Genomic DNA, 27,652 nt, shown 5'->3' with positions numbered 1-27,652 from the left:
TATGTGGGACTGGGATCTGGCTAGGGATAAGGAAACTTTTCTGTATTGATGCAGATTGAAGCAGCAAGGATCCATGGTGGTGCAAAAATCCGAAAAAGTACATAATAAAGTAGAATTACATCCGAAAAAATTACGCAAAAATACACCCAAATATGTGTGAAAAGTACGAGATGGATGCACAGGGGGGAAATGATAGTGGAAGGTGAAAAACTCACTAAATTTGGCGAGAAGTCACAAAGGTCAAAGTAGAGCCTAGCCACCCGTGGTTGTCGCATCTGCAGTAACGAGCAGTCCCTCTCCAAAAGGGTCTCACTGAAGCCTTCACTGACCGTAATTATCCTCCCATCCTTGTACAAAAACAAATCTCCCATGCCTTATCTTTCCAGTCTCCCACCACCTCCCAAAGACCCAAAGTCCCACAGTCCGGCCACAGAGGAGCATTCCCCTCGTAACTCAGTACCAGTGAAACCAGTCATGTGATTTACAAGCTAAGCTGCAACCACTGTGCTGCATTCTATGTAGGCATGACAACCAACAAGCTGTCTGTCCACATGAACGGCCACCGACAAACTGTGGCCAAAAAACAAGTGGACCACCCTGTAGCTGAACACTCTGCCAAACATGATACCCCTCACCTCAATGACTGCTTCACAGCCTGTGTCATATGGATCCTTCCCACCAACACCAGCTTTTCTGAATTGCACAGGTGGGAACTTTCCCCGCAACACATGATACGTTCCCGCAACCCTCCTGGCCTCAACCTTCATTAGTCACTGTCCTCACCCATCCCCAGCCCCCTCTCTGTTCCCATTGCAGCACTACACAGCCGTCATTTCACTGCCACACCCAGTCTTTTAATTTATTTTTATTTTTATTTCTCTCCTTTCCGCTACTTACCCTCTCCCCCTTCCGCACCTTCTCTCCTGCCCTCCATCTAAAGTGCAACACTTCACTGTCTGCCACTCCCACCATACTATCCCGGCCCCTCCCCACCCCAGCCTCCTCCTTACACCCACCCAGTCGCCACTCCCATCATGCACTGGTGCTGCTGCTCGCGGTGTAGTTTCAGCTCTCTGAGATTGCAGACGTGTGGGCAAGTTGTGCTTGCGCGCGCGTGTGTGTGTGTGTGTGTGTGTGTGTGTGTGTGTGTGTGTGTGTGTGTGTGTCTACTGCTGACAAAGGCCTTAATGGCCGAAAGCGACGATTGTGTGAATCTTTTATTGTGACTATCGCGACTCAGCATCTCCGCTATATGGTGAGGAGCCACTTTCCTTCTCTCATATTATTTAAACTGAAGGATTGAAAATTTCTGTTACCTACACGTCAAGCTGAAGTTTCCATTGTAGAACTGCACAACAAGTAATAGTGCACTGCAAACATACCTCAGTAAGTACAGATGTAGGTACACACTTCCTATCAAAAATACTAATTTAAGGAAATTAATATTAAACTACCAATAAGAGTTAAACAGCAGCTATTTAGTTTAACTGAGGAAGCAGCAGATTAGAGCCGTTCCTTCTAAATTTCTAGCAGTATAGAGGCATTTCTCTGTTGATGAAGTGCACAGATTAACTTCCATCGATTTCCTTGTCTTTTGTTAAAATATACCCCGATTCCCAGACCACTGAAATTTCTCACACCACTGAAATTTCTCCTTCTTGAAATTTCTAGTTCTTGATAGTAACTATGCAATACAATGAGTGAGTGAATGAATTAATTTCTGCCTGTTGACACACAACACACAGTACATTTACTTACAAGGGAAATCAACTGCCAACCCTTGCACCAGTTGTCAATTCTCTGCAGGTCTCCTGCATTTCTTATTTCTAACATTGCAATTTTCCTGTGTACCAGATGGTTATAATTAAACTTACAGTGCTCCAAGAGGTGCAGTGTGTGCTATACATGTGTGTTGAAGGATTGGAGGATGCTGAAACATTGTAGATATGTTCATTAATCTGTACTCTTGCTGAGTAAGCTGGGGAGGGGGGGGGGGGGGGGGGGGAAGGTGGAAATATGGCACTGTAAGAGGTCAGGATGCAGTGTGGGTGCAGGAGAAGGTGAAAAATGATCAAACATATGATAATGGTGGTCCCAGCATGTTTATTAGGATGTGATCACAAGTTACAACCTTTTTTGAATATGGTCTCCTAACTCAGTAACATGTTGCATCCATATGGCACGGTCAACAGTTGCTTGCAACATATCCGGTGTAAGCAAACTGATATGTCGTTGTATACTATACTACAGGTCAGGAAGGGTCCAGATGCATCCCTGACATATACGATCTTTCAGATATGCCCACAACCAGAAGCCACATTAGGTCAGGGGATCTGGAAGTCCACAATGTTTACATTGCCTAGAGACAATGCAGTCATTACAAAAAGGTTTCTTGAAGCATACGTGTCACTTGGCAAGTGACATAACGTATCGCCCCATCTTTCATGAAAATAGTGGTGTGGACACAATTGTGTTTTTGCAAAGCTTGAATCACATGTTGCACAAGGGCGTCCTCATAATGTGTAGATGTCACTCTACCCCTAACAGGCCCACAGGGTGCCATGTCCTCGATGAAAAACAGACAGATATGAAGGAGCTTGCAAAACCACACCACACAGTCACATAAGCTGAGTGCAGTGGATGTTCCTGCACAACGTGTGGTGAAGTAATACCGCATACGTGTCAGTTCTGTGCATTCATGGCACTGTGCGGAGTAAAATGTGCCTTGTCCATCCAAAGAATATTCCCCAGCCAGTTGCCATCCATTTCCATGGATCCCAAAAAATGAAAGGCAAAGTCACGGCATTGTATCCTATCTGGGGGCTTCATATGGTGCACATTCTGAATCGTGTAGGAATAGCAGTGTAAAATGCGCTACAAAATCACTTGAATTGTTGGCCAGGGGAGAGAGAATTTCCAAGACACTACTCGAGCACTGGCTGCACAATTTGAGGCACGCACTGCACAGTCGGCTGCAGCTACAGCAACTTCATCAACAACTGCCATGGGAATGGGTCATCTCCTTCTCCCTGCTGCACTACCTAATTTGTCTGTTTTTTCAAATTTCTTGATCATGTTCTTTCGCCCATTTAATGACATGGGATCATTTTCACAGCTACTTCTGTTGGTGATATCCCCACAATGCTGCCACTTTACCAGAATTGCACGGTCTTCCTTGTCAATAGCCACTGTGTTTCGTACAGAAAACTTCAACCTTCTTAATCTTTACATCAACAGTCACTTCACAAAATAAATCAATATATGTTGTCACATGACAAACAGCATACCAATGTCAGAACAGGAAACATTTCACATTATGACTGCTTACAGCACCATGTTTTCACCTGGCAGCAAAAAGTAGAGCTCTTATTTTTTGCAGCATACTCCATGAGCACACCAATTAACAAACATACCTATGATGTTTCAGTGTCCTGTGATGTACTGCAGCACTTTGAACACTGTCAGTTTAATTGCAACCACCATGTTCAACATCATCAACAAACAGCCCGATGGAGCTTCCAGTATTATCAGTTCGATTGAGTAAAGGCCTTCCAACATTCCACTGGGGTATCCTGAAAGTTGCTTTCACAGCTGACAATTTCTTTCCATTAGCAACAATGTGTAAAGTTATGGTGGTATTCTGATATTTGGAAAACACATTTTTTATTCAATGTAAGACAGCTTGATGATGCAGATAATGCCTTCCAAAAGTCAAAGAACTGTACACCATTCCAAATGTACCTGCAGAGACAGTGGTCGCAGTGGGCTGGAAGGACGGCCAGGCTGGGGCAGTGCTACGGGCAGGAGTGATGCAAACGTAGCGGGCTGCTGCAGCTGCACTTCAGGCTCGAGGGCAGATGGCTGCTGGGAGTAGGCTGCTCCTACCCCAACACCGACACCTGGACCCCCTCCGGGACCAACCGACATGCGGTACTTGCAGCTCGTCAGCAGGTGCCGTCGCAGGTTGCGTGCCTGGCGCAGCAGTGCTCCACACAGTGGGCACGCGCCCGGCTGGTCTGAAGCCCCTCGGATCTTCGTGCCGCCACTTCCCGACGCAGGCGACACTCCTCGGAAATTATGTGTTATCGTCAATACAATACTACACTGTCTCGAGTGAAATACAAACAGCGTCAGGAGTAAAGGTGAAGTGAAGTCACTCAGGTCTTTTGGAAGAGATGTGTACTCAATGTGGAAATAATTATTTTCAGGGAATGAAATTTCAAGTACAGCCAATAGATACACTAAAATACATATCAGAAAAAATAATTAGCTTTCAGAACTGTAAATTCCTGGCTCAAAGAAGAAAGAGGGGTATGTTGGTAAAGGTTAGAAAAGAGGGGCACGTCCCTCAAATCACCATATGAAAGCTTGTTTTAAACAAGTAACATTCTGGTCAAAATCCGACTACTCATTGTGGATGTGCATCACAGCTTATATATAAATTAACAGTCAACCAAGATTAGAGTTCTAAAAACTTGAGTATGCTGCAGACTGCACACATAGGAACAGAGGACTTTCATGTCAATTGCTAGCATCGGAAGTTAACCTATTATTTCCAAGCGTCTATTCGTTATAATAATGTATTTTGTGCTTTTGTGTCTGCTCAAATTTTATTTTGTATTCGTTTTGTTTCCATGACACATTTCAAAAGTTGTACAAGGGGCTGGTATCTTTCATAATAGTGTTCTGTGACAAGCTAGACGATATATCTGAAAGCAAACTGGTATTTTTGGTTAACAATACCTAGACAAACAAAAACCCTACATTATACATAAATAAGAATGTATAAGAATGTAAACAACAGACTGAATTCTCTTAATGAAAATTGACTCAACAGTGAAAAAGTCAGGTTTATTTAATTAGGAAAATAATTTTTAATGTTATTTCACACTTAGAACAAAAATAAATAAAGTATAAACTAAAAACATATTAGTTATTGCTTTCTAAATAATTTATGGTGCATTTGTGAGTATATATTTTTTCAAGAAATTGCATGTAGACTTCTAAAATATTGGGATGACACTTTTTCTACCCTTTTGGTTCCCAGCAGTGTGAAATTTTATCGAACTATCTTTGTCAAGAACATCCACTACAAACTTTACTTCTGGCCATTAATAAACTCTGTTATCTGTTATCACTGCTTGTTCCTAACGTTCTATTACTATGTTTTGATTTTTTCTTTTTTTAAAAAAAGGGCAGTGCCCCATAATCTCACTTTCACCCTACAGGTGATATTGTACAACATAAAGCTCCCGTGACACACACACACACACACACACACACACACACACACACACACACACACACACACACTTTTGGCACTGATCTGTAAATGAAAACAAACACCTGTGACAGATAATACTGAGTACAGAAATAAAATGACAGGGGCACAGCAGTAGACTCACTTGCCACAAGTTGTCGACTGAGACAAGAAAGTCAGAAAGTCATTCAAGTGGAAGGGGCTTTGGATTCAGACTCATCACAATGTATGGCCTAAGCAACTTGTGTCTCCTTTCCAACCTTTTCCCACATACTCCTCTTTCCTCCCTCAGGAAGGAACCGATAGTTTTGAAAGATACGTAATAATTCATCAACATCTCTGATTTGTTACACCTTCAAGAATTTTCTCTGTCCATATTTTCTTTGACCAACAGATCTCTCTTCTCCTTGTTTTGGCTTATATTTACACACTGACTATGGTGTATTGTTTTCTTGCATTCTTGTTATGCACCCTGTCTGTCTATACCTGCATATACCTGTATTCAAGTGGCCTGTAACTCCATCAAAAGCTGTGCCAGAATCATCACTGTGCTGTATGAAGCTGTCCCGAATGTGTTGTACTAGTCCAGTGTTGACAACCTCACTGTGTACTTGAACTTTGTGGATTTCTCTTTGGGCAGCTCATACTCTGCTGGCGATAAACTTTGTCGTGTTGAAGGAATGATTGGTCACAACTTCTCCTGTGAAGCCACTTTCCCCTATCTCAGAGCACGTATGAACTCTGAAAGTCACTTTTTTGTGCTCCAGCTAATCCACTGGCATTTAGTGGTTTTGGACTCAAACCTATACACTGTTTTGTGGGACTCTCATTCTGTTGATTGTGGAGATGAACCCACGTACTGCTTCGTTGTAGTTCAGTGCATGTAATAGACAGTGACTGACTGAACCTTGCAGTGCATGTAATACACAGTGACTGACTGAACCTTGCAGAATACAAAAATAGTAATGAGGGTTAAGCAACAGTTTGAAAAGTTTAAAAACCTATCTTTCAGTTTTGTTATGCAAACATAAGCAATTCAGGAATAATTTCATCACACCCTGATTCTTTTTCCTTTCTTAGTGTTAATAAAGCTAAATTTAATTTATATTTATTATTGGATCTACATAAATAATTACATGTATCGCACGCATGCAGTTTCTGTTTGTTTGTATGGGGAGGGGGAGAGTGGGAGCAGGAGGGAAAAGACCCCTAGTTATGGCAGTTATTTAGTTAGTTTCATATTTTGTCTTTATTGACAGCTTCAGTGTTGTCGTAACAATATAAAATGATTGATGGACAATGGTTGCTGTATGGCAATTTGTTGTGTGGACGGCTCTCCCTTTGAGGCCTTTAACTGTCAAGAAAGACACATATTTGTCATAAGAATCTGTGTGACGAAGCAAGCTGGGATCTCTTTACTTCCTCTCTTTTGCCACCTGCCTCAATAAATTCATTTTATTTTCATTTTTGCCTGATTACCATTAAAATGCATGAGTATAATATGCATTTCCATAAAAGAGAAAGGTTCGCCCTCGCTCTTAAGGGATATACCTGTAGCACAAGGTCTAATTTAGTGCTTAGTTTTGTGTATGTAATTAATTTCCTAATTTATTTTGATCATCCCTTGTTAATACTTCTGTTATATAGTGAAATCAGTAGTTGTTTTGTGACTTAGATTCTATTGTTGACTCATAAACAAATATAAATTCTGTACTAATTATAAACATTTGGAAGAACTACTAGGATTCTTAAAGAATTTATTTGACTCTATTCGAAAACATATCAGCAAAGCCAGCCCTTAATTAATTCCAAAAAAATTACCAGGTTTGTCAAAAAGTATCGTTTGTGTAACTATATCTGTTAATTTCATTATTTAAACAAATAATTCGGCCACCTTTGTCATAGGAGGAACAATTAAAAAGAAGGAATTTTTTGAGGTACTCAGTTAATTGAATGAGTTATGTTTCAATTGTAATTTCTGTAACTTAAACATTGAACCATGTATAGTTTCAGGGCCTATTATTGTGATGATATACAAAGGACCAATTTTTTGTACCAAGACAGTCAGTCCATGGCCAATTTTCAGACAGGTATTATGTATTGGTTAGATTAGCAACAATGCACCAACTTAACAATGGACTAAGTGTACACAAATAGGCTGTATGTTAGAACAATTAATGAGAATGTCTGTTTAATTTATTTGAAAAATAGTGTTGCACATACCATATTATTCTGCAAGAACTGTGTACTGTGTGGTTTGGTTTTTACTGCTCATAGATATTCAACAGCAACTATTGTAGCAGTATGCTGATATTGCCTGAAACCTATTAATGAGGCTTATCAACACTTACCAATAGTGAATTGGCAATATAATTGTGTAATATTGGGGGTTGTGAAAAGTAAAGAAATGTGAAATGCAATTGTGCAACTGTCAGCTACATCATTTACTGTAGTCAGTGTTTAACTTCAACCCCCCACCCCGAATTTTTCAGCCAGTACAACAATGCTGTACATTGACATCGAGGACTATCAACGAAGAAATAAAGCAAGCAACCGTCACACCTACTTAGAAAATTTCAGTCTTCACCTCTTATAACAGAAACTACAAATATTCTTCAGTTGCTAAATTTCATTTCGAACACCACTCACCAGGGATTAGGTGCTTTCAATGACAATGTCACGCAAATGAGTTGAATATAATCCTCAAGAAATTACAAAAATCTGAAAGTTGAGAAAATTACCTGTTTCATCCGCTGATTGATTACTGCTTTCACCGTCGTCATTCTTACGTGTATCCGGATTAGAGAGGACATCGGACTCTGGTATGTGAGATGAATGCGATGAATTCTGATGGTGATTAGCTGGCTGATTTTCTGAATCTGCAGAGAGACTATCATGACGGGCCCACTTCGAGCCACTAGACCCTGTGCTTGAGGCATTTCCTTGAAACACAAAAACACCACAAAATCACCGCATGAATTGGGATCTTGATAGTTAAGCTAAGAAATTTGCTGGCATGCAAGAAATGTATTGAGACTCAAAGTATAAAAATTTATTAGTTAATATGTAAAACAAATTTTAGACAAGGAAAGTGCATGCCAAACCTGTAGATTCTCTTCGTTTTGTTTTTCTCTTCCTCCTTATCGGTAAAAAGGAGTTAATGACATCTCTCGACAGAGCTTCATGAGATGCAGGAGAAGGATGCATATCATCAAGTTTATGCAAGCTGTACATAGTCTGTAACAGTACAACATTTATGAATGTGCTATGTAAAGCTGACATCAGTAGTACAGAAGGTAATAATCCAAGTAGTTGTAGTAAGTTCAAGTGTTACAGTTTATTTAAGGGTTTCCTAAAACCATCTCAGCCTCTAACAGAAAAAACAGACTGGGTGACTGCTGAGCTGCAGCATCCTGTAGGTTGACTCATTATTCATGATTCCTCTGCAATGTGATTGGTGTCCTTTCTGCCCACAATAACATGTAAGAAATAAGCTCACCAGGCAAAATGTTAGTCACCTGGGATGTAAGTGGCATCAAATTGGGTAGTTAAGAAAACCACTCCACAAGAAATGTAGGGTTTTCGGTGTCCATAGAGGCCTTTGTGAAAAAGTGGTAAAAGAGGCCATCCGCTTTCACATGTATCAAGTAGAAGACACGGAGTACTAATGTGTATTGTCCTGCAGAGATACTGGCAGTAGCTGAGATGCTAACATTCTGGTAAGGAAGGAATTGCTATCAGAGTTGCAGCTGCAAGAAGAAGAAGAAAAGGATGAAGAAGAAGAAAAAGAAGAGGAAGAAGATGAAGATGATGATTATTTGAAACCACCAGAGATTGTCTCTGTTCATGGCTGAAAACTTTTCACGAAGTAAGAATTGATGCTGGGCAATAACACTGGTTCTACCTGACCTGTTTCCAACACAACAGTTAGTGGAGGGAATCACATCACATGTCTGTACACAAGAGACACTTGAATACAAAGCAGCCTAATTACAGTGGTCAAAGAGACACTTACTACAGAATGTGGAATACTGATTTAACATTACTAAGATACCATCCCCAGTGGCTGACATGACAGTAATCCATTTTACTCTCAGCACTAGTATATATTAGCCTTTAGCTAGTATGCTTAGCATTTAGTATGTTAAGCCCTTTTTTTCTCTTTATGACTCAAATTAAAGATCAATTCTGTTTTGCATACTGCGTAGTACCCACTGGAGGTACAGTCATTCAGATGTCGTGTACAGGGTTATTCAAAAAGAAAGAACAGATTTCAGTTGTTTATTACAGGCAAACTATGGAAGACAGAAACAATTGCACATGTCATTGGATGGAGGAAGGTTCAAAGTTTTATGTTTGCACAGACACTAACCAACACACTCAACATGAGCATTGGACGTTGCTACAGAAACACCAAAACGGTAACCCATTTCATTTTACACACGAATCAACAGGTCCCTGTTTATTGAATTGACAGTTTCAACAATTTGATTTCTCAGGTCTTGAAGAGAAGCTGCCGGAAGTGGGACAAAGACTCGTCTTTTATGTACCCCAACAGAAAAAAAATCACACAGTGCATAGGTCTGGTGACGTGGGAGGCCAAAATCAATCACCATGAGTTGGTTGTCCATCTCTTCCAATCCAGTGTAGTGGGGTGGTGGTGTTAAGATAATGCTACACACCAAGGTGAAAGTGAGGCGAGGCGCTGTCATGCATAAAAACAAAATCATTGGAATCTTTGTGAATTTGAGGAAACAACCAATTTTGCAATATGCCTAGCTGTAACAAGTCTGTCAGTTTTCTTCACAAAAAAGAAAGATCCATAAACTGTGTGAACAGAAATGGCCCAAAACACATTCTGTTTCGTCGAGTCTCTTTCACGTTTGATGATGACACCAAGATTTTGTGAACCCCAAATTCTTACATTATGGTGGTTTACTTTACCCGATAGATGAAACACTGATTTGTCTGAAAAGAAAAGAGTTCAGAAAAAGTGTCCTCTGGCACATCCGGAAGAACTGCAATACAAAATTTGTACCTTCTGCTGTGGTTGCAGTTGCTTTAGTAACTGCAACTTGTCAGGCTTCATATGCAGTCATCATTTCAGAATACACCACAGGTTTGTTCAAGGAAGTTGAAGTCCCTGGTCTACCCATCTTGTGGACTTCCAAGGACTCTGTGTGAACGCATCTCATCTCAGACATGCTCCACATTTTCATCAGACGTGTGGCCAACCAGTGGTCTTTTCTTTGCATATACAACCAACTTCCAAGAATTCTGTATGCCAGTCATAAATCTACTTGTGCTGAGATGGCTTCTTGCTGAATCGATGGTGGAATGCATATTGCACTTGAAGATTGGACTGACTTTGCGCAAATTCCAAAACACAAAATGATTTCTCTTGTGCTGTAGTCATCATGTTGCCACAAACAAGCAACAGCACAGCTGTGTCAAAATTTTGAAACTTCCTCCAGCCAGTGAAAAAATTCAACAATGGAAAACCAGAATGGAATGGAATGATTTAATGAAAAGGATAGTTGCTACTCACCACACAGCTCATAGGCAGGGTCGCACATAGGCACAACAAAAACACTGTCAAAAAATAAGATTTTGGTCAACAAGGCCTTTGTCAGAAATAGACAAAACACACACACACACACACACACACACACACACACACACACACACTGATGAAGACATTGTTGGCCGAAAGTTCACATTCTGACAGTCCTTTTGTTGTGCCTATCTGTGACTCAGCATCTCCGCTTTATGGTGAGTAGCAACTATCCCTTTTGTAATATTGTTACCTCCATCCAGTGATATGTGCAATGTGTTTCTAACCTTTACAGTTTGTCTGTAATAAACAAATGAAATCCGTTTTTTCTTTAGGAATCACTCCTCCTATAACAATGCATCTCGTGAGTTGTTCAATGCAGTTGCCCGATCCAGACTGGCAGCATGCGCTGGTATCAAGTGCTACTTATAGCCTAGCACAACCACATAACAGCCTGATCACTACCACACACATCTGGCTTCAGCGAACAATCGCTCCCAGTGGCAAGTAAAGCTACTGGTGCTGCGTGGGCAACCGAACATAAGCAATCCCCGCAACCAGACTACGGCATATAGCTCTGTGCTGCGCTGCGCTGCGCAATCGATATGTGATTCTCAGAAATGCACAGAGAGCATCCCAGAGTGCCTTAAGAGCTACAAGGCAGGCATAATAGTTAATTGTACCTCATATTGTGCCAAATGCTGCAAAGATACTTGGTAAGTGGCTAAAAATGTTTGTATTTGAATATTGAACTATTTTCATTACCAATCAATCTTCCAATGACTATGACAGTCTGGCCCAATCAAACAAGTTAGAATGAAGGCTGTATAATTGAGAACATGTTATTTAGTCAGAAAAATTATGTTTTGCAGACATTAAAATGTTCCTGAAGTATGTGCAGAGAGCAGTGCACACTGGAAGACGCCCCTGTTTCTGAGTCTGCTTTAGTTCCTCAGAGTTGGGGCCTTTGGTTTATGCAAGTTAACAATATTTACCCCTCTATGAGGCGCATTCTTCAAATTGGTCATTCCAAAATACAGAGTCATCTTAGATTTGCAGACTAAACTTTGATTGCTGAAGTTAACATGTTTATATCATTTAGCAACTTAATACTAAAATCATTTCACATTCATAGGTAAAACTTTGATAGCTGAGCTCACATGCAGATTTTTGAAGAGCAGGAGGGAGAGTGGAGGCAGCATTTCAGCCATGCACTAGGGCTAACTGAGGAGATGGAGAAGTAGGAGGGGGCGGGGCGGAGAGCAGCAAGCATGCAGCAAAAGTCGTTATGTTGCCAACTATAGGATTGTATATTATATTTCTTGGTTTTAACAAATATCTACTACACTTAAGATCAATTCACACACAACTGTAACATGACAGTGCCATGACCAGCCAGTGACTCATTCTGTCAGCCATTTGACTTTTAATTTGAGTGTGCAAAATACTGGTATTTATGGTAGATGAACTATCAATGATTGCTGTGAGACCAGCTCGCTGTTTGTTTGAGATATGTATGTAATCTTATTTGTTCTTTGAAAGGCATACAACACAAAACATACTTTATTTTTGGCATCATGATCAAAAACTTGAGATTTTACAATAGGCAAATACAGGCTTTCATAGGGCACATAGGTTGCATTGTAATAACACGATCCACGTTTCCGTCGCACTTCACCTAGTGTAGACCGGGAACTGTCTGCTAGACCTGCCCGATGTGAACTGACTGGGCCCAGCCGTGCTGCCGGAGTTGTTGTTGTTGTTGTTGTTGTTGTTGTTGTTATGCCGGCAGAGGTCGCGTCCGAATTCTCGCGTGCCCTCTGGTGGACGGGACTCTACTTGCAGCAACTACCGTCCGTAACGCGCCGTGCCAATGTGCGCCTCCCGCGATCTTTCTGGTGGCTACAGCACTCCTCCTTCGGGGGGTGCAGCCACTGTGATCCACTGCGTCGGAAGGTGGAGCGTCGGGCCGGAGCGATGACCTCCACATCCATTGGATGACCAGAGTCGAGGGGATCTGCCAACCCTCGAGCCGGAACCTTCGAATACGGCTGGAAGTGACCCACACGAAGAGGCCCCCGTCGCCCCACAACCGGAGCCCGGGACAGAACGGGCGACAAGCTGTCGAACGCCGGATCCTGTTCCACCTCGGGAGGGTCAAGACCCAGTGGCGGGGACGAAGGGGAAGGGACGACCCCAGGTGAACCAGCCTCCTGAGAAACCGGGCCTGCTAGGGGGGCCGGCTCTCGCTGTGGCATCTCGAACGATGGTGATGCCGGTGCTGGAGCTACTGGAGGCTGCCAAGGCTGAGAACCATCGCAGTGCGGCAGAGTCACAGCGGGGAGAGGAGGTAACGTCCCCTGTGAAACCAACACAGGTGCCGGCAATGGGGAAGCCGGTGTCCGAGAGGTCGGAGGGTGGGTGCCCGTACGTGGACGTAGCTGATTTTGGTGACGACGTACCACCCGGTCCCCCGCCTGCAAGGTATAGAGCCAGCGGCCATGTCGGCGCAGGACCACCGCCGGTATCCAACGTGGATTGCGAACAAACCCATGGGCCCAGACTGACGTACCCAGTGGAAAGCCAGGCACTCCGTTTTGTGAAGACTGGCGAGGACCAGGCCGGAGGAGGTGCAGCAGAGTCCGAGGTTGACGCCCATGGAGGAGCTCTGCGGGGCTGCATTCTCCCATTGGTGTGGTCCGGTATGCCGTCAAGAAAAACGTCAATGCTTCCTCCGCAGGAAATTCGTGCACATACTTTTTCATCTGCATCTTAAACGTGCGCACCATGCGCTCGGCTTCCCCATTCGATTGTGGATGGAAGGGGGGGAGAGCAAACGTGCCGAATACCGAAGCGCCTACAAAAATCCTGGAAGGTCTGCGAAATAAACTGCGGTCCATTGTCCGAGACCAGGGTGATTGGCAGACCTTCCACAGAAAAGATTTTTGCTAGTGCCTGGATTGCAACTTCTGAAGTGGTTGAGGAGCAGCGAACCACATATGGGAATCGGGAATAAGCATCAATGACAATGAGCCAAAAGCCATTGAGAAACGGGCCCGCAAAATCGATGTGAACACGTTCCCATGCTTGGGTTGCTGGCGGCCATTAAGAGAACGCTGCCCTGGGAGATGCTTGTTGGCTCTTTCAGCAAAGCGGGCCGAGGAAGGTTGACGATACCTTGGACCAAACTTCCTAGTGGCTGGATGCCGTGCCGAGATATGGTGTAGCCCACATACTCAATGGACGGTTGGAAGAAGGTTGACTTATGCAGGTTGCAACGCAAGCCCACAGACCGGAATTTGAGAAAGAGGGTGCGAAGGTTGTGCAAGTGTTCCTTCGTGCTGCGGCCTGTGACAATTATGTCATCCAGGTAATTAATACAATGAGGGATTGTCGACGTGACATGCTCAAGATAACGCTGGAATATCGGCGAGGCACTGGATATTCCAAAGGCCAACCGCTGGTATTGGTAAAGGCCAAACGGAGTGTTGATGACCGCCAGCCGTTTGGAGTCCTCATGAAGTGGTATCTGATGATAAGCCTCCGACAGATCGATTTTCGAAAAATATTGGCCTCCCGCCACAGCGGAGAACAATTCATCAGCACGAGGCAAAGGATAGGTGTCCACCACCAATTGTGAATTAATGGTGGCCTTGAAATCGCCACAAAGACGTACTTTTCCCGAGGGCTTCCTTACAATAACGAGGGGCAAAGCCCACTCACTGGAAGAAATGGGAAGAACGAACCCTAGGGCTGTCAGCCGGTCTAGCTCTTCCTTTACCTGAGGGCAGAGAGCCAAGGGGATCTGCCTCGTGCATAGAAAACGCGGGCGAGGCGACACCTTCAACGTTAAGTGAGCTTCAAAATCTGAAACACGCCCCAGGCCCTCCTCAAAAATATCTGGAAAGTCTGAGATCAAAGATCCCAATGATTGATAGGGAACGTCTTCGGAGACCAACTGTATGGTGTCAGCGATAGAAAAACCGTAAGCTTCAAAGGCATCCAGGCCAAAAAGGTTAGCGGAGCTCGCATCACTGACAACAATAAAAGTAATAGGCCGAGTGACTGATTTGTAAGTCACGTCGGTAGTGAATTGACCCAACAGGGGAATTAACTGTTTACCATAACTGCGTAGACGCCGGTAAACTGGCGCCAACGGGGGCGATCCAAGGTCGGAATAAGTTTGTGCATTCAACAACGAAACTGCCGCGCCCGTATCTACTTGCAGTTGTAACCGGCGCGACCGAACCGACACCTCGATAAAGAGTTTGCGTGCCGATGCGTCAGGAGCCTGGCCCGATGAAACTTCCTGAATGTCAACGTCAATGTCCGCTGTACCTGCTTCCTTCGATTCTTTTGAGGCTGAGCGGCAAACTTTAGCAATGTGACCTTTTTTATTACATTTGCGACAAACGGCCCAACGCTGGGGGCACTCTGACTGATCATGATGTATATAGCACGACGCACAGGACGGCAACAGGGGCCGGCGGCCGGAATTTTGTTTACGCGCTGTGCGGGAGCGGCCGTAACGGCCGGACTGTACCGCTCGCACTTCGTCGACCCCGGACACAGTGGACGCGGCCGCGCCGCCCTGAACCTCCGCGACGTCGCACCACGCTTCCAGCTGTTGACCTGCTGCGTGAGAGACTTCATACGATTGAGCAATGGCCAGGACTTCCTCGAGGGAAGGGTCTTCTAACTGCAGGGCCCGTTGCCGGACCTCCCTATCAGGGGCCGAATGAACAATGACGTCGCGTACCATAACGTGGGCATACGACTCTTGCGACTGTTCCGTGACAAAATGACACTTGCGACTAAGACCGTGCAGGGTAGCTGCCCACGCCCAGTAAGACTGATGGGGCTGTTTCTTGCATTGATAGAACTCGACCCTAGCCGCCACAACATGTGTGCGGCGGCGATAATATGAAGACAGCAAGGAACACAATGCGTCAAAAGACAAGGACGAGGGTTCCTGCAATGGTGCTAGCTGCCGCAAAACGTGATACAGCGAGGGAGATATCCAAGACAAGAAGAGAGCACGACATACCTCCGCATCGGCAACATGAAACGCCTGGAAATGCTGCCGAAGGCGATGTTCATATGCGTCCCAATCCTCCGCCGTCTCGTCATACAGGGGAAAGGGAGGAGGGAACTGCGCCGGAAGCACTTGTTTCATGGTGGCCATGAGCTCCGTCTGCTGCGCAACAAAAACCCGCACCAAATCCTCCATGCCGTGGAGAAGCTGCGAAACTGGAACAACGACGCAACACGCGAAACTCGTCGCCAAATTGTGTAGTAACACGATTCACGTTTCCGTCGCACTTCACCTAGTGTAGACCGGGAACTGTCTGCTAGACCTGCCCGATGTGAACTGACTGGGCCCGGCCGTGCTGCCGGAGTTGTTGTTGTTGTTGTTGTTGTTGTTGTTACCCCGGCAGAGGTCACGGTCCGAATTCTCACGTGCCCTCTGGTGGACGGGACTCTACTTGCAGCAACTACCGTCCGTGACGCACCGTGCCAATGTCCGCCTCCCGCGATCTTTCTGGTGGCTACAGCATGCATAATCTTATTAAAAAAATAAGGTATAAATACAAAAAATCCATTACTCAGCAAGCGGATAACAGATTAGGTGTGGCATTTGAGAAAATTTATTTTTGCGAGGAAGGAATGCATGGACAGACACATTTTGTGTAGAAGAATTAATCACTGAATACTTCAAATACGATGCTGTGTCTCCACCTTGGTAATGGAATACCTAAATATGAGGAAATGTAAGTTTGAAATATACTGTCTGGAACTGATGAGCAACCTACAAAAAAGGATTTACAATCTAAGCTCATAAGATGTGTCCGTTAATAATGTAGTATAAAAAATTAAAGTTAACATGAATTTCATACCATTTCTTTCCTCTTCCATTCGAAGAATGACAATTTTTACACCTGTACAGCTACATTGTGACCACAAAAAGAGAAAGAGAGAGAGAGAGAGAGAGAGAGAGAGAGAGTAAAGGGATTTATCAAAAAGCTAGTGAGGTTTATTCACTGAGTTGTTACCTTTACTCTTACATCATTTATATTCTGCCACAACTTTCCATACCATAGTAGCAACAAGTTTTTCCCTCATTCATATCCCCAGTGATAAATGAGACAGCAAACTACGAAAAGGAAAATCAGAAGAAAGTACAAACATTCCACCAGTTGCAAGGCATTATTACAAAACTAAGGACTGCAAAAGATCTGACAGTCACTGAACAGTCAGTGCTACAGCACTGTTAGTGCCAGCACAGTCAGGTATTGTATGAGTGCAAATACACACAAGTCAGTGTCTAAAAAGACTATTATTAACTTGTCATAACATGGGTCCTCAACCTGCACGGTTTGTTTAAAGGATGTAATTTTCCATTTATGGCTGTAGAACTTCTTAGCTAAGGGAAGAAGAATAAAATCTTCACCAGCACAAGTGGAAAACCAGGTACTGAAATGTAACAGATGATTTCACAGAAGTGACATACTACCCCCTTTGTCCTTCCAGACAACAAAAGCTGATCAGGACTTATAGTAAGTTTTTTTTAACAGCAGTTAAGAAATTGGTATCAAGCCTTATACACTGCAGCAAATTTTCCGTGTTCTTGTGAGTGTGACACGAGTGGGGCTGAACACAGTGCATCTGCAAGATGAGACGACGAATGGCCAGTCGACTTCCCTTTGGGAACTTTGCAACTTAGAAATTATTCTGTGCCACTGGCATTCCACCTAGGAGATTTGCTATTGTCTTTGGTGCCTTGCAGCTCATGGCAGCATCACTGACATCACAAGAGAAAAAGCAGTTCAGTTCGGCTAACACACAACTAGCAGCTGAGACAGATGGAACTGTATCCAAAATGAGTGTAATATCTGACTCTGAGCTGGATTTAATACAACAGTAGTGCTGCATCATTAGGCAAGCATCTAATTCCCTCTCTCGCAGGCAAGTGAACAAGGACAGTACACATAGAAATAAGAGAGTGCCCAGAGGTTCTTTAGGTAAAGCTTGACATGTGAAGTCTTGGGACAGTGAGTCAGCCTACAATAAGCATTTTTTCTCTTGAAGGATGAGTCTTGGGTACATGACATATTCTAAAAAGCACAAAACGAATACCAAAACTGTTGTTAACACAATGGATCAATAAGAATCAATGAAGAGACGATAAACTTCTCACAGTATTCAGTACACACGGTAAAGATGACAGATATACAACACATAAAGATTAAAATTATACTGTGCATTCGAGAGTGAGTTATTGCAGACAGATGTATGAGCCAGATGTTAGCATACCACATTTAATGAGGGGAAGAGAAGATTTAGTGCCCACTAGGCGGGTTATGTGATGTACTAACACCCACACAAGCACCTGAGGGTAAGGCATAGGTACACGATTTCTAGAGCAAAGGAGCACAGTAGTTGTTAGTAATGAGTAAACGCCATAGCTCAGAGTAGGTTCTACCTAAAGGAGATATTACCTCAAGAACATAAATGGAAAAACTTTATTTTGGACTGTATATTGTACTTCTTAGAAAGTAAAGTGTGTGAGGAAAGGATTAGGTGGAGCAATAAAGGAATGATGTATATCAGCCTATGAGTGAAGGAAAATGTGGGAGGGATAGTTGATGATGATGATGATGATGATTGGTTTGTGGGGCACTCAACTGCACGGTTGTCAGCACCCATACAAATTCCCAACCTTTGCTCAGCCCAATCTCCCCACTTTCATGAATGATGATGAAATGATGAGGACAACAAACACCCAGTCATCTCGAGGCAGGTGGGAGGGATAGTATCACCATAATGATTTGTGACTGATTAGGAAGTACTTGTATATTTCTGCAGAACACCATGTTAGAATGGGACAGGATCATAGCTATGTAAAGCTGCAAAAGGGTAGAGCAGTCCGCACCCTAGCTGGTGTTACTGAGGCAGCAAATAGTATTAAGATGTGACCAGCATGTTTGCTTAAGTTTGCAAAGATGGGGAAACAATGCCAATTGGTCATCAAAGACCAGTCCCAAAGAGTGACAAGACTCCACAAAATTGAGCAACTGGGTGTCAAGGCAGAGTTCTTGTTGTGGACGGATGGTACAAATGTGACAGAAGTGCATGACGAATATCTTGACAGCTGAAAACAGTTAAGCCGTGGGTGAGAGCTCAGGAGTGCAGTAGGTGTTCAGCAATACTCACAGTGGAGGAGCAATAATATACGCAAAATCATGAGCATGCAGGAGGGCGACACCATATATCCCACATCTGCAGCTAGATCATAGACAGCCACTAGAAAGATGGACACACACAATACAGGGTCCTGCAGGATGCAGGACCCCATTCTCTTGAATATGAGGGGGAGGGGATTGTAGTGTGGGAAGCATCAGCTTGAGCCTGGAAAGTACAGTGTTACAGGAAGTTCCAGACAAAAATCGGGAGTGGGCCCCAGAGATCCCATTCATATAGGGCAATGTGGATGTTATGATACCGCGTCATGTCATAAGTCTTTTGCAAGTTGAAGAAGATGGAGAAAACGTGTTGACTCTGGGCAAAAGCGGACCAGGTAGCAGACTCCAAGCAGACCAAACTGTCAGCAGCAGAACGGCCCTGCCAAAAACTGCTCTACAATGGAGCCAGACTCCAGGTACCAACACAACTGCCAGTTCGCCATATGTTCAAGCAACTCACAGAGAACAATAGTGAGATTAACTGGCAGCTGTCAATCTCAAAGGGGTGTTTACCCAGTTTCATTACCAGAATAATGTGCTTTCTTGTCATTGAGATGGGAACTCACCCTCTTTCCATATACGGTTCAAAATGACAATGGCATGACATAGGCAATCCACTGATATACTGATGTGTGTTTCAGGGTTTCGCTGTGGGTGCTGTCTGGCCTTGGAGCAGTATCAGTACAAAGGGCTAGGCTCAGAGGAATTACCACTCACTAAATGGAGCACATTATACACTTGATTCAAAATTCCTATTACAGGATTCTAGGGTCTGTATAGGGAACTTAGTAGATTAAGTTTTGATAAGGAACCCATGTCCATACATGTACAATTTTGATGTAAAATCAGTTTGAGGATCACTTTCAAATCTCCTGCTTCACAGTCTGCACACAACGGAGACAATGATTTGATTTGATTTGATTTATTTCGTGTTCCATAGGTCAACTGTGTTGAATACACAAGGACATGGAACGAGTCAGCTTTTTACAAATACAGTCTGATAATCTTATAGCATATACAGAAATTTGAGTACATAATTATATAAAAACTTGTACAGTAAATTCTTTGGGCAGCAATATAGAAAAAGAAAATACATATTTTCTTAGAATTATTAAAACACTACAGAAAACAGATACGGAGCACACACAGATACAGATCTCAGGTTAAATAAAATTCGTAGTGGCATTATGTCAACTTGTATTACATAATATTAAAATATTACAATTTATTTAGTTAAAAATTCATCTAGACTGTAAAAAGCTTTTTCTAGCAGAAATATTTTTAGTGCTTTCTTAAACTCGCTATTGTTATGAATCTTTGTCTTTATTTCGGGAGGAAGAGCATTGAAAAGTTTTGCTCCAGTGTAATGGACACCCTTTTGTGCCAAGCTCAAATTTCTGAGTTCACTGTGTATGTCATTCTTCCTCCGTGTGTTATGCTCATGATAATTACTATTTGGTTGAAATATATCTATATTTTTACAAACAAAACACATGAGAGAAAAAATATATTGGCATGTAGTTGTGCATATTTTAAGATTACGAAAACTATTTCTACAAGAGTCTCTTGGGCGCAATCTACATATAATTCTTAAAGCTCGCTTCTGTGCAATGAACACTTTCCTTGCTAATGGCTGGTTGCCCCAAAAAATAATTCCATACTCAATGAGACAATGAAAATAGCCATAATAGGCCACTTTTGCAGTGTTAGGTTCAACACATGTAGTGACAACCCGTAAAGCATAGGTAGCAGAGCTAAGCCTCTTACAGAGATCAATAATATGTGAAGACCAGTTCATTTTCTTGTCAATGTGCACTCCAAGAAATTTTGTTGTTTCCATTCTGACTATTGGTTGATTACCACATGTCACACTTATCTCTCTCTCTTTTTCTGTTTTTGTACAGAATTGAATAAAGCTGGTCTTACTGGAATTTAATGAGAGACCATTCACCTTGAACCAATTAACCATATCTGAGAGTATGTGATTACTGAGTTCCTCAAGATTGTTGTCTGTTCTACTGCTCATAAAAATTGTGGTATCATCAGCAAATAATGTAAATTTACACAGCAGGCTTGTACATGATGGTAGATCATTTATAAAAATCAGGAATAATAGTGGCCCAAGAATTGAGCCCTGGGGCACTCCACATATAATGGAACTCCATTCAGAATCTGAGGAAGTGTCACATACTCCACCCGAGCTATTCAACACAACTTTTTGTTTTCTGTCTTGGAGGTACGACTGTAGCCAATTGCCTGCAACACCACTTATTCCTACTAATTTTGCTTTTTGCCAGAGAATCTGGTGATCAACACAGTCAAACGCTTTGGATAAATCGCAGAAGACACCAAGTGCTAGCATTTTTTCATTAAGGGTTTCTAGAACTTCATTTGCAAGTGCGTAGACTGCGTCTTCTGTTGAACGGCCCTTTTGAAAGCCAAACTGGCTTTTGCTGAGAACTCCATTCTTCATGAGATGATCAGTAATTCTTACATGTATTAGCTTTTCTAGAATTTTGGAGAAAGCTGTCAGCAAAGAGATAGGTCGATAGTTAGTTAGTTCAGCTTTATCCTCCTTTTTGTACAGGGGCTTCACAATGGCATACTTAAGTCTACTGGGAACAACACCTTTCTGAAGGGAAGCATTGAAAATATGACAGAGAACGTCCCTTATCCACACACAAGAATATTTCAATAAATTACTAGATATATTATCAACCCCTGCAGAATTCGTACTTTTTAGAGACATGATGATTTTTTGAATTTCTTCTACAGTAACAGGATTAAGGTGCATTTCTGAAATTGTGTTAGAATATACAGCTTGACAAAGAGTTACAGCTTCATCAACATCGGGCTTGCAACCAATCTGTTGAGATACTGATAGGAAGTGTTTATTAAAAATCTCAGCCACCCTTTTGGGGTTATCTACTAGGATACCTTCATATCTGATATTATTTATATCTTCTTTACTTGTTGCATCTCTTCCTGTTTCTTTTTTTACAATGCTCCAAATTGCTTTTATTTTATTATTAGAATTATCTATTTTCTTCTCATAATAAAGGGCTTTTGATTTCTGTATTAGTTTCTTCAAAATTTTACAGTATATTCTATAGTGTTCCCATTTTTCTACATCTTTACAGAATCTTATTGCAGCATAAGTTTCCCTTTTGGTTTTAGATGACTGTTTTATACCTTTTGTAATCCAAGGCTTGCTTACAGAATTGGAAGCACTGTTTCTGACCCATTTCTTGGGAAATATTTCTTCAAAAAGAGCACAGAATTCATTTATAAAACAGTTAAATTTAGTATCAACATCATCATGGTTATATACTAAAGACCAATCCATTTGCTGCAACCTGTGGTTGAAAGTTCCTTTCGCCTTTTCATTAATTACTCTTATGACTTTCCATCGAGGAAATTCTTTTTTGAACAGATTAACGTCATAAATAGTGAGAATTTGTCCATCATGATCTGAAAGCCCACTTATAACCTGCCTGACAATATAATTCTGATGTCTATTTACATCTAAAAAAACGTTGTCTATCATAGTTTGGCACTCGGATGTAATTCTTGTTGGGAAATTTATTACTGAAGTCAGATTGAGTAAGGTCATCACAATCTCAAAGTCTATTTTATTCTTATTTTCTGTCAAAAAGTTTATATTAAAATCACCTAATACTACAATATCCTTCGCTTTTGAAAGTAACCATGACAGAAGGAGTTCCATTGAATGCAGAAAAGTTTTTATGTCACCTGAAGGAGCCCTGTAGACAGCCAACACTATTATTGGATAGAATTCAGTTGTTATTTCTGTGGCACATGCCTCAAATTGTTGTTCCACACAATATTTCTTAATATCTATAGCTTTGTATGCTACACTATCCTTAACATAAATTGCTACTCCACCTTTATCTTTACTTTCCCTACAGTAGTATGTTACTAAAGTATAACTTGCTATAGATGGCAAGGCACATTTATCAGTAACATGGTGCTCAGTTAAGCACAAAATCTGGGCATTATTTATACTGTCCTTTTCACTAATGTTAATAAGGAGTTGATCTATTTTGTTTAAGAGGCCCCTTATATTTTGATGAAAGAAAGAGATGCCTTCCTCTTGCTTTTTCATTCTATTAGTGCTGTTACCTGACTGAGAATCCATTGGAGTCTGCCTTGAGACAGGAGAGAGGAGACACCTGACACTACCTACTGTTGTCCCTTCTTTTTCTTCGGGCCCACACATAAAAAATCGTTGAGATGAGAAGGAGGCTCAGCATTTCTTCTGTCCAACAGCCTTCTATTTGTTGTTGTTGATGGTGGTGCTGTTTCTGACACTTCAAATGTTGGTTCTACCACTACTGCTGTGTTTCCTTGTGAACTTGGAGTCTTCTCGTTTTTGTTATTTTCGTCTAAAATAATACTTGGCTGATGAGGAACAGTAGTTCTTTTGTTGTTGAAATCGATGTCCACTGTTCTTTCTGTTAAAATTTGGTTTTTTTTTACATGTTTTGCTGCTGCTGATGAAGTTTCTAATGAATTTTTTTGAAGTGTTTTCGTAATGGAGTCAGGCGATGGCAATGCAATTATCGTTTTGGTTTTGAATTTGTTTTGGTGGTTTTTTATTACCCTGGTTATCAGGCTTGTCAGATATTCTTTCCCCAAGTCATTCAGGTGAAGTCCGTGTTGCGTGTGGAATCTACGTCCAATACTGCTTATATCAACGCATTTCACGTTTTTAAAATGTTTGCAGATTTTTGCAAACTGACTGTTGGCACTTTCTATTTCCCTGTTAACACATGACCATCTTACAAGATCATAGCGATGCGGAATATTGACAAGTATTACGTTAGTGTGAGTGAGGTTCCTCAGACACTGTTTAAGATCGCGCGTTGCACTCAATGTTTCATTTTTGTAGACATCGTTTGCGCCTCCCATAAGTACAACGAAGTCTTTATCATGCAGATTTTTTGCCTCTGCGGATTCAGTCATTTTTTTAATTTCGCTAAGTGGGGCTCCCGGTTTCACTATACCACACGAAAATGTTTCAGTTGTTTCTTTTAGTTTACTAGGAAGTCCACGACCATGGCTGTCTGAAAACACAAACAGTTTCCTGTTATTGGAGTTCACAATTTGCGAATCGTTTTGTATTGTTTTACCACACACTTCGACACAATTTTTGGTCGGCACATTTATATTGACCTCCTTCACAGTTGTCTGCGTCAGTAAATTTTCTTCTCTTACCTTATTCCCCAAAGTGCCATTTTGCTTTTTCCAACGTTCATGCGAACTGTAAGTTGCATTTTCACTATCGGCGATCGAAAGTACTTGAAATGTGTTTTCGTGCACAAAGCTTGCGTAACTTTCGCAGGTTTTCCGAATTTGCACTTTGGACTTGCTGTTTTTGCACTTTACATTTGACCACTTTTCCGTAACGGACGAACTATCTCGCACAAGTTTTAGCGTGTTCAGTTCACTATTTTCTTGTTGTATTTTCGAAATGTCCGTTTTCAAACTGCCGATTATGAACTGTATGCTCGTTATGCGTTCATTCAGTTTCTTGATTTCGTCTTTACAATTTTCACACGATTTCTTTTTTACGGCAAAATTTAAGTTTTTCTGGAAGGACACTTGCTTAACTTTTACTGTAGCCGCCATCTTAACACAATCAATAGTTGGTTCGTTGGTTGGTTGGTTGTTTGGGGAAGGAGACCAGACAGCGAGGTCATCGGTCTCATCGGATTAGGGAAGGACGGGGAAGGAAGTCGGCCGTGCCCTTTGAAAAAAAAACCATCCCGGCATTTGCCTGGAGCGATTTAGGGAAATCACGGAAAACCTAAATCAGGATGGCCGGACACGGGATTGAACCGTCGTCCTCCCGAATGCGAATCCAGTGTCTAACCACTGCGCCACCTCGCTCGGTAGGAGACAATGAGTTCTGACCTAAGCGCTGTAGGAGCACATGGCATGGGCAATGTTTAGATTATTTGTCTTTGGAATCTTTTCTAAACGACAAAGTTAAGAGTGCATAGCGTCCATGGAGCACCAAAGCTAACCCTCCAAGTTTCAAACGTATCAATTTCTCGCAACCATTGTTGGAGGCAGATGAAGGCGTTATGTGATGCCATAATTACTACAGGGACTGACGACACCACCATCTTCTCAGCTTGTCTGCATACTGTGAAGCAATCTTCAAACTTATTTTATATCCAAATGGTATATTTCTGGACATGGGTTCCTTATCAAATCATCATCTAGTAAGTCCCCTCTACAATCCCTAGAAACCTTCAATAGAAATTTTAAATCATTCTCTATGGCCTCAAGTGACATGTAGTGAAAGGTAGTGAATTCACTCCACCTGCTGTATGAGATCATGAAATGCAGGGTGATCACTCTCAGACACATAGACTCAAGCATAATGCAGAGCAAAATGTCTGGCAACAGCACATGGATCGGAGTACACAACACCATTCATGGAGACAATGGGAACACCTGTGGGGGACCGCTGCACATATAGGTATGGAACCTTTACCCAAACCTGCAAAGGAGGGGTACACAGTCCAATGGCCGTAACAAAACATTCCCAGAATTCTTGTTTCTGTCGTTTTTATTAGGTGGCGGACCCCAACACGGAGCCTTTTGGAGGCAACGAGGTGCTCCATCAATGGGTGTCACATTATGGCACTGTTGAGCCCGTTTGTGACTTCTAATGGCCACAGCAATTTCTGAAGTTCACCACAGTACTGCCTTCCAATGAAGGGACTCCAAGGAATAGGGAATCGCTAACTCTGCTACTGACTGAATGGCTGTGGTTCTGCTCTGGACAGCTGCATTGATACCTCCATGTGGTAATGTTCTAAGGGTGATGGCAGAGGCAAAGGCATCCCAGTCAGCTTTGTTAAGAGCCCATCTGGGTGGGCACTCAGGCGAGTGATGCTGAGAGAGGGACAGTATAATTGGAAAACGATCATTGTCACACAGGTCATCAACGGCTCTCCAACTGATGGAGGGGAACAGCAGTGCTGCTAATGGAAATATCAATTGCCAAATACAATACATATGCCACAGCCAAAGGGCGGGAGGCACTGATACTCAAGAGACAATGACTGAGCTCTGTGGGCAAATTTTCAATAGCTTCGCCATGGCCAATGGTCATAGTTCCATCCTACAATGTGTTGTGGGCATTGAAGTCACCCAAAATGAGGAAGAGTGGGGGAGCTGAGAAATCAAGCAGACAGCACGTTCTGATACCCTTCACCATCTCGGGGGGAGGGGGGGGGGGGGGGAGATACATATTACAGATGGTAAAGCCAGACATGTCCTCACACAAACAGCCAAAGCCTTCCAAGTTCTATTAAGTGGCACGTATTCGGTGTAAACAGAGTCCAGAATGTAAGTGGAAACTCAGCCTGACACTCTGTCATAGTCAGCTCAATTCCTAAAATAGCCCTAGTATCTGAGGAGTGTAGGGGCTTGCATTGCTGGGAACCATGTTTCCTGGAGGGCAATAAAGAAAGCAGGGGAAATGCACAAGATACTTCACAGCTCGGCCAGGTGGACAAAACTGGAACAGTTCCACTGAAGAATCATGCTATCTGTATCCTGTGGGGTCATGAAGGGTCCAAGGAGGCAGGTCATGCCCTAGGATTGCATGCTGCTACTGGTTATGAGGATACAGAATCAATATGCATCAGTTCTGAATAAGGTTGTGTGGAGGGATCCAGCACCACAGGGCCACCAGACCTCGGGTATAATGTCAGAACATGCAAGGGCTGGTGGCATGGGGACCACCAGAGCCCCCTTCGTCTTGGAGGTCTTCTTTTTGTTGTTGTTCTCCTGGGATGACTTCGATGCCCATGAGGGCTTGTCTGCCCTAGTGTCAGGGACAGAGGAAGAATGTGAAGCCCTACGACCAATAACCTGTGGCTCCTTCAGCCTCTGGCTAGTATCTGGTTGCAGATCAGCAGAATCCTGGGAAGGGAGTGTTCTGATGGTCCCTTTCATGGTGTGAGATCTGGAGGAGGGTTATTCCTCTCCTGCTGGGGCGGAGATCAACATCCTTGGTGGGTGGGGAGGTCAACATTCCCAATGCGGGTGTGAGGGAAATAATAGGACAGCTCCCAACCATCAGGGGAGCGGGTGTGGTTGAGCAGCCCCAAGGGCCCGATGTAGAAGGCATGGAAGGCAAAGGTATTGTCACTAGACAATATGACATCACAGTAGCCAAAGCAAATGATGCTATCATATATAAAGGATGATCATACTTTTTCTTGGCCCTTTATAAGTGGATTGGCCATGAGTCTTGTATTCTTGGATTTTCTTTTCTCTTTGGAAGACGGTGCAGTCTGGTGAGCAGTGTGAATGGTGCTCTCTGCAGTTGACACAGACAGCGGGAAGCAGCGGGAAGTGCAGAAGGTGCGTTTGTGTGCAACTGATGTCCACAATCCCTAAAGACAGTACTGGCATTATAATTCGAAGACATGTGACTGAATCTCAAGCACCAGATGAGAAGGGGGAACAGAGCATTTCACATCGAATCAATACACCATCACCTTGACCTTTTCAGGCAATAAGTCTTCTTCATAGACCAAGATGAACGCC

At 42.7% G+C, this 27,652-nt stretch overlaps 1 protein-coding gene across 1 annotated transcript in view; it reads right to left on the bottom strand.

Moving 5' to 3' along the window:
* Positions 1-27,652, bottom strand: part of LOC126485012 (transcription factor GAGA-like) — a 93,180-nt gene that overhangs the window by 24,096 nt on the left and 41,432 nt on the right. Inside the window, exons 3-5 of the mRNA XM_050108617.1 lie at positions 8,365-8,497; positions 8,002-8,202; positions 3,742-4,067 (exon numbers count right to left, since the gene is read on the bottom strand). Of these exons, the coding sequence (XP_049964574.1) occupies positions 3,742-4,067; positions 8,002-8,202; positions 8,365-8,497 (660 nt within the window). The remainder of the gene's footprint in view (positions 1-3,741; positions 4,068-8,001; positions 8,203-8,364; positions 8,498-27,652) is intronic.

Source organism: Schistocerca serialis, chromosome 6 (genome assembly GCF_023864345.2).
Source record: "Schistocerca serialis cubense isolate TAMUIC-IGC-003099 chromosome 6, iqSchSeri2.2, whole genome shotgun sequence".
Lineage (NCBI taxonomy): Eukaryota > Metazoa > Arthropoda > Insecta > Orthoptera > Acrididae > Schistocerca > Schistocerca serialis.
Note: the sequence above shows the minus strand (reverse complement) of the source record. Positions and strands in the feature narration are given on the sequence as shown.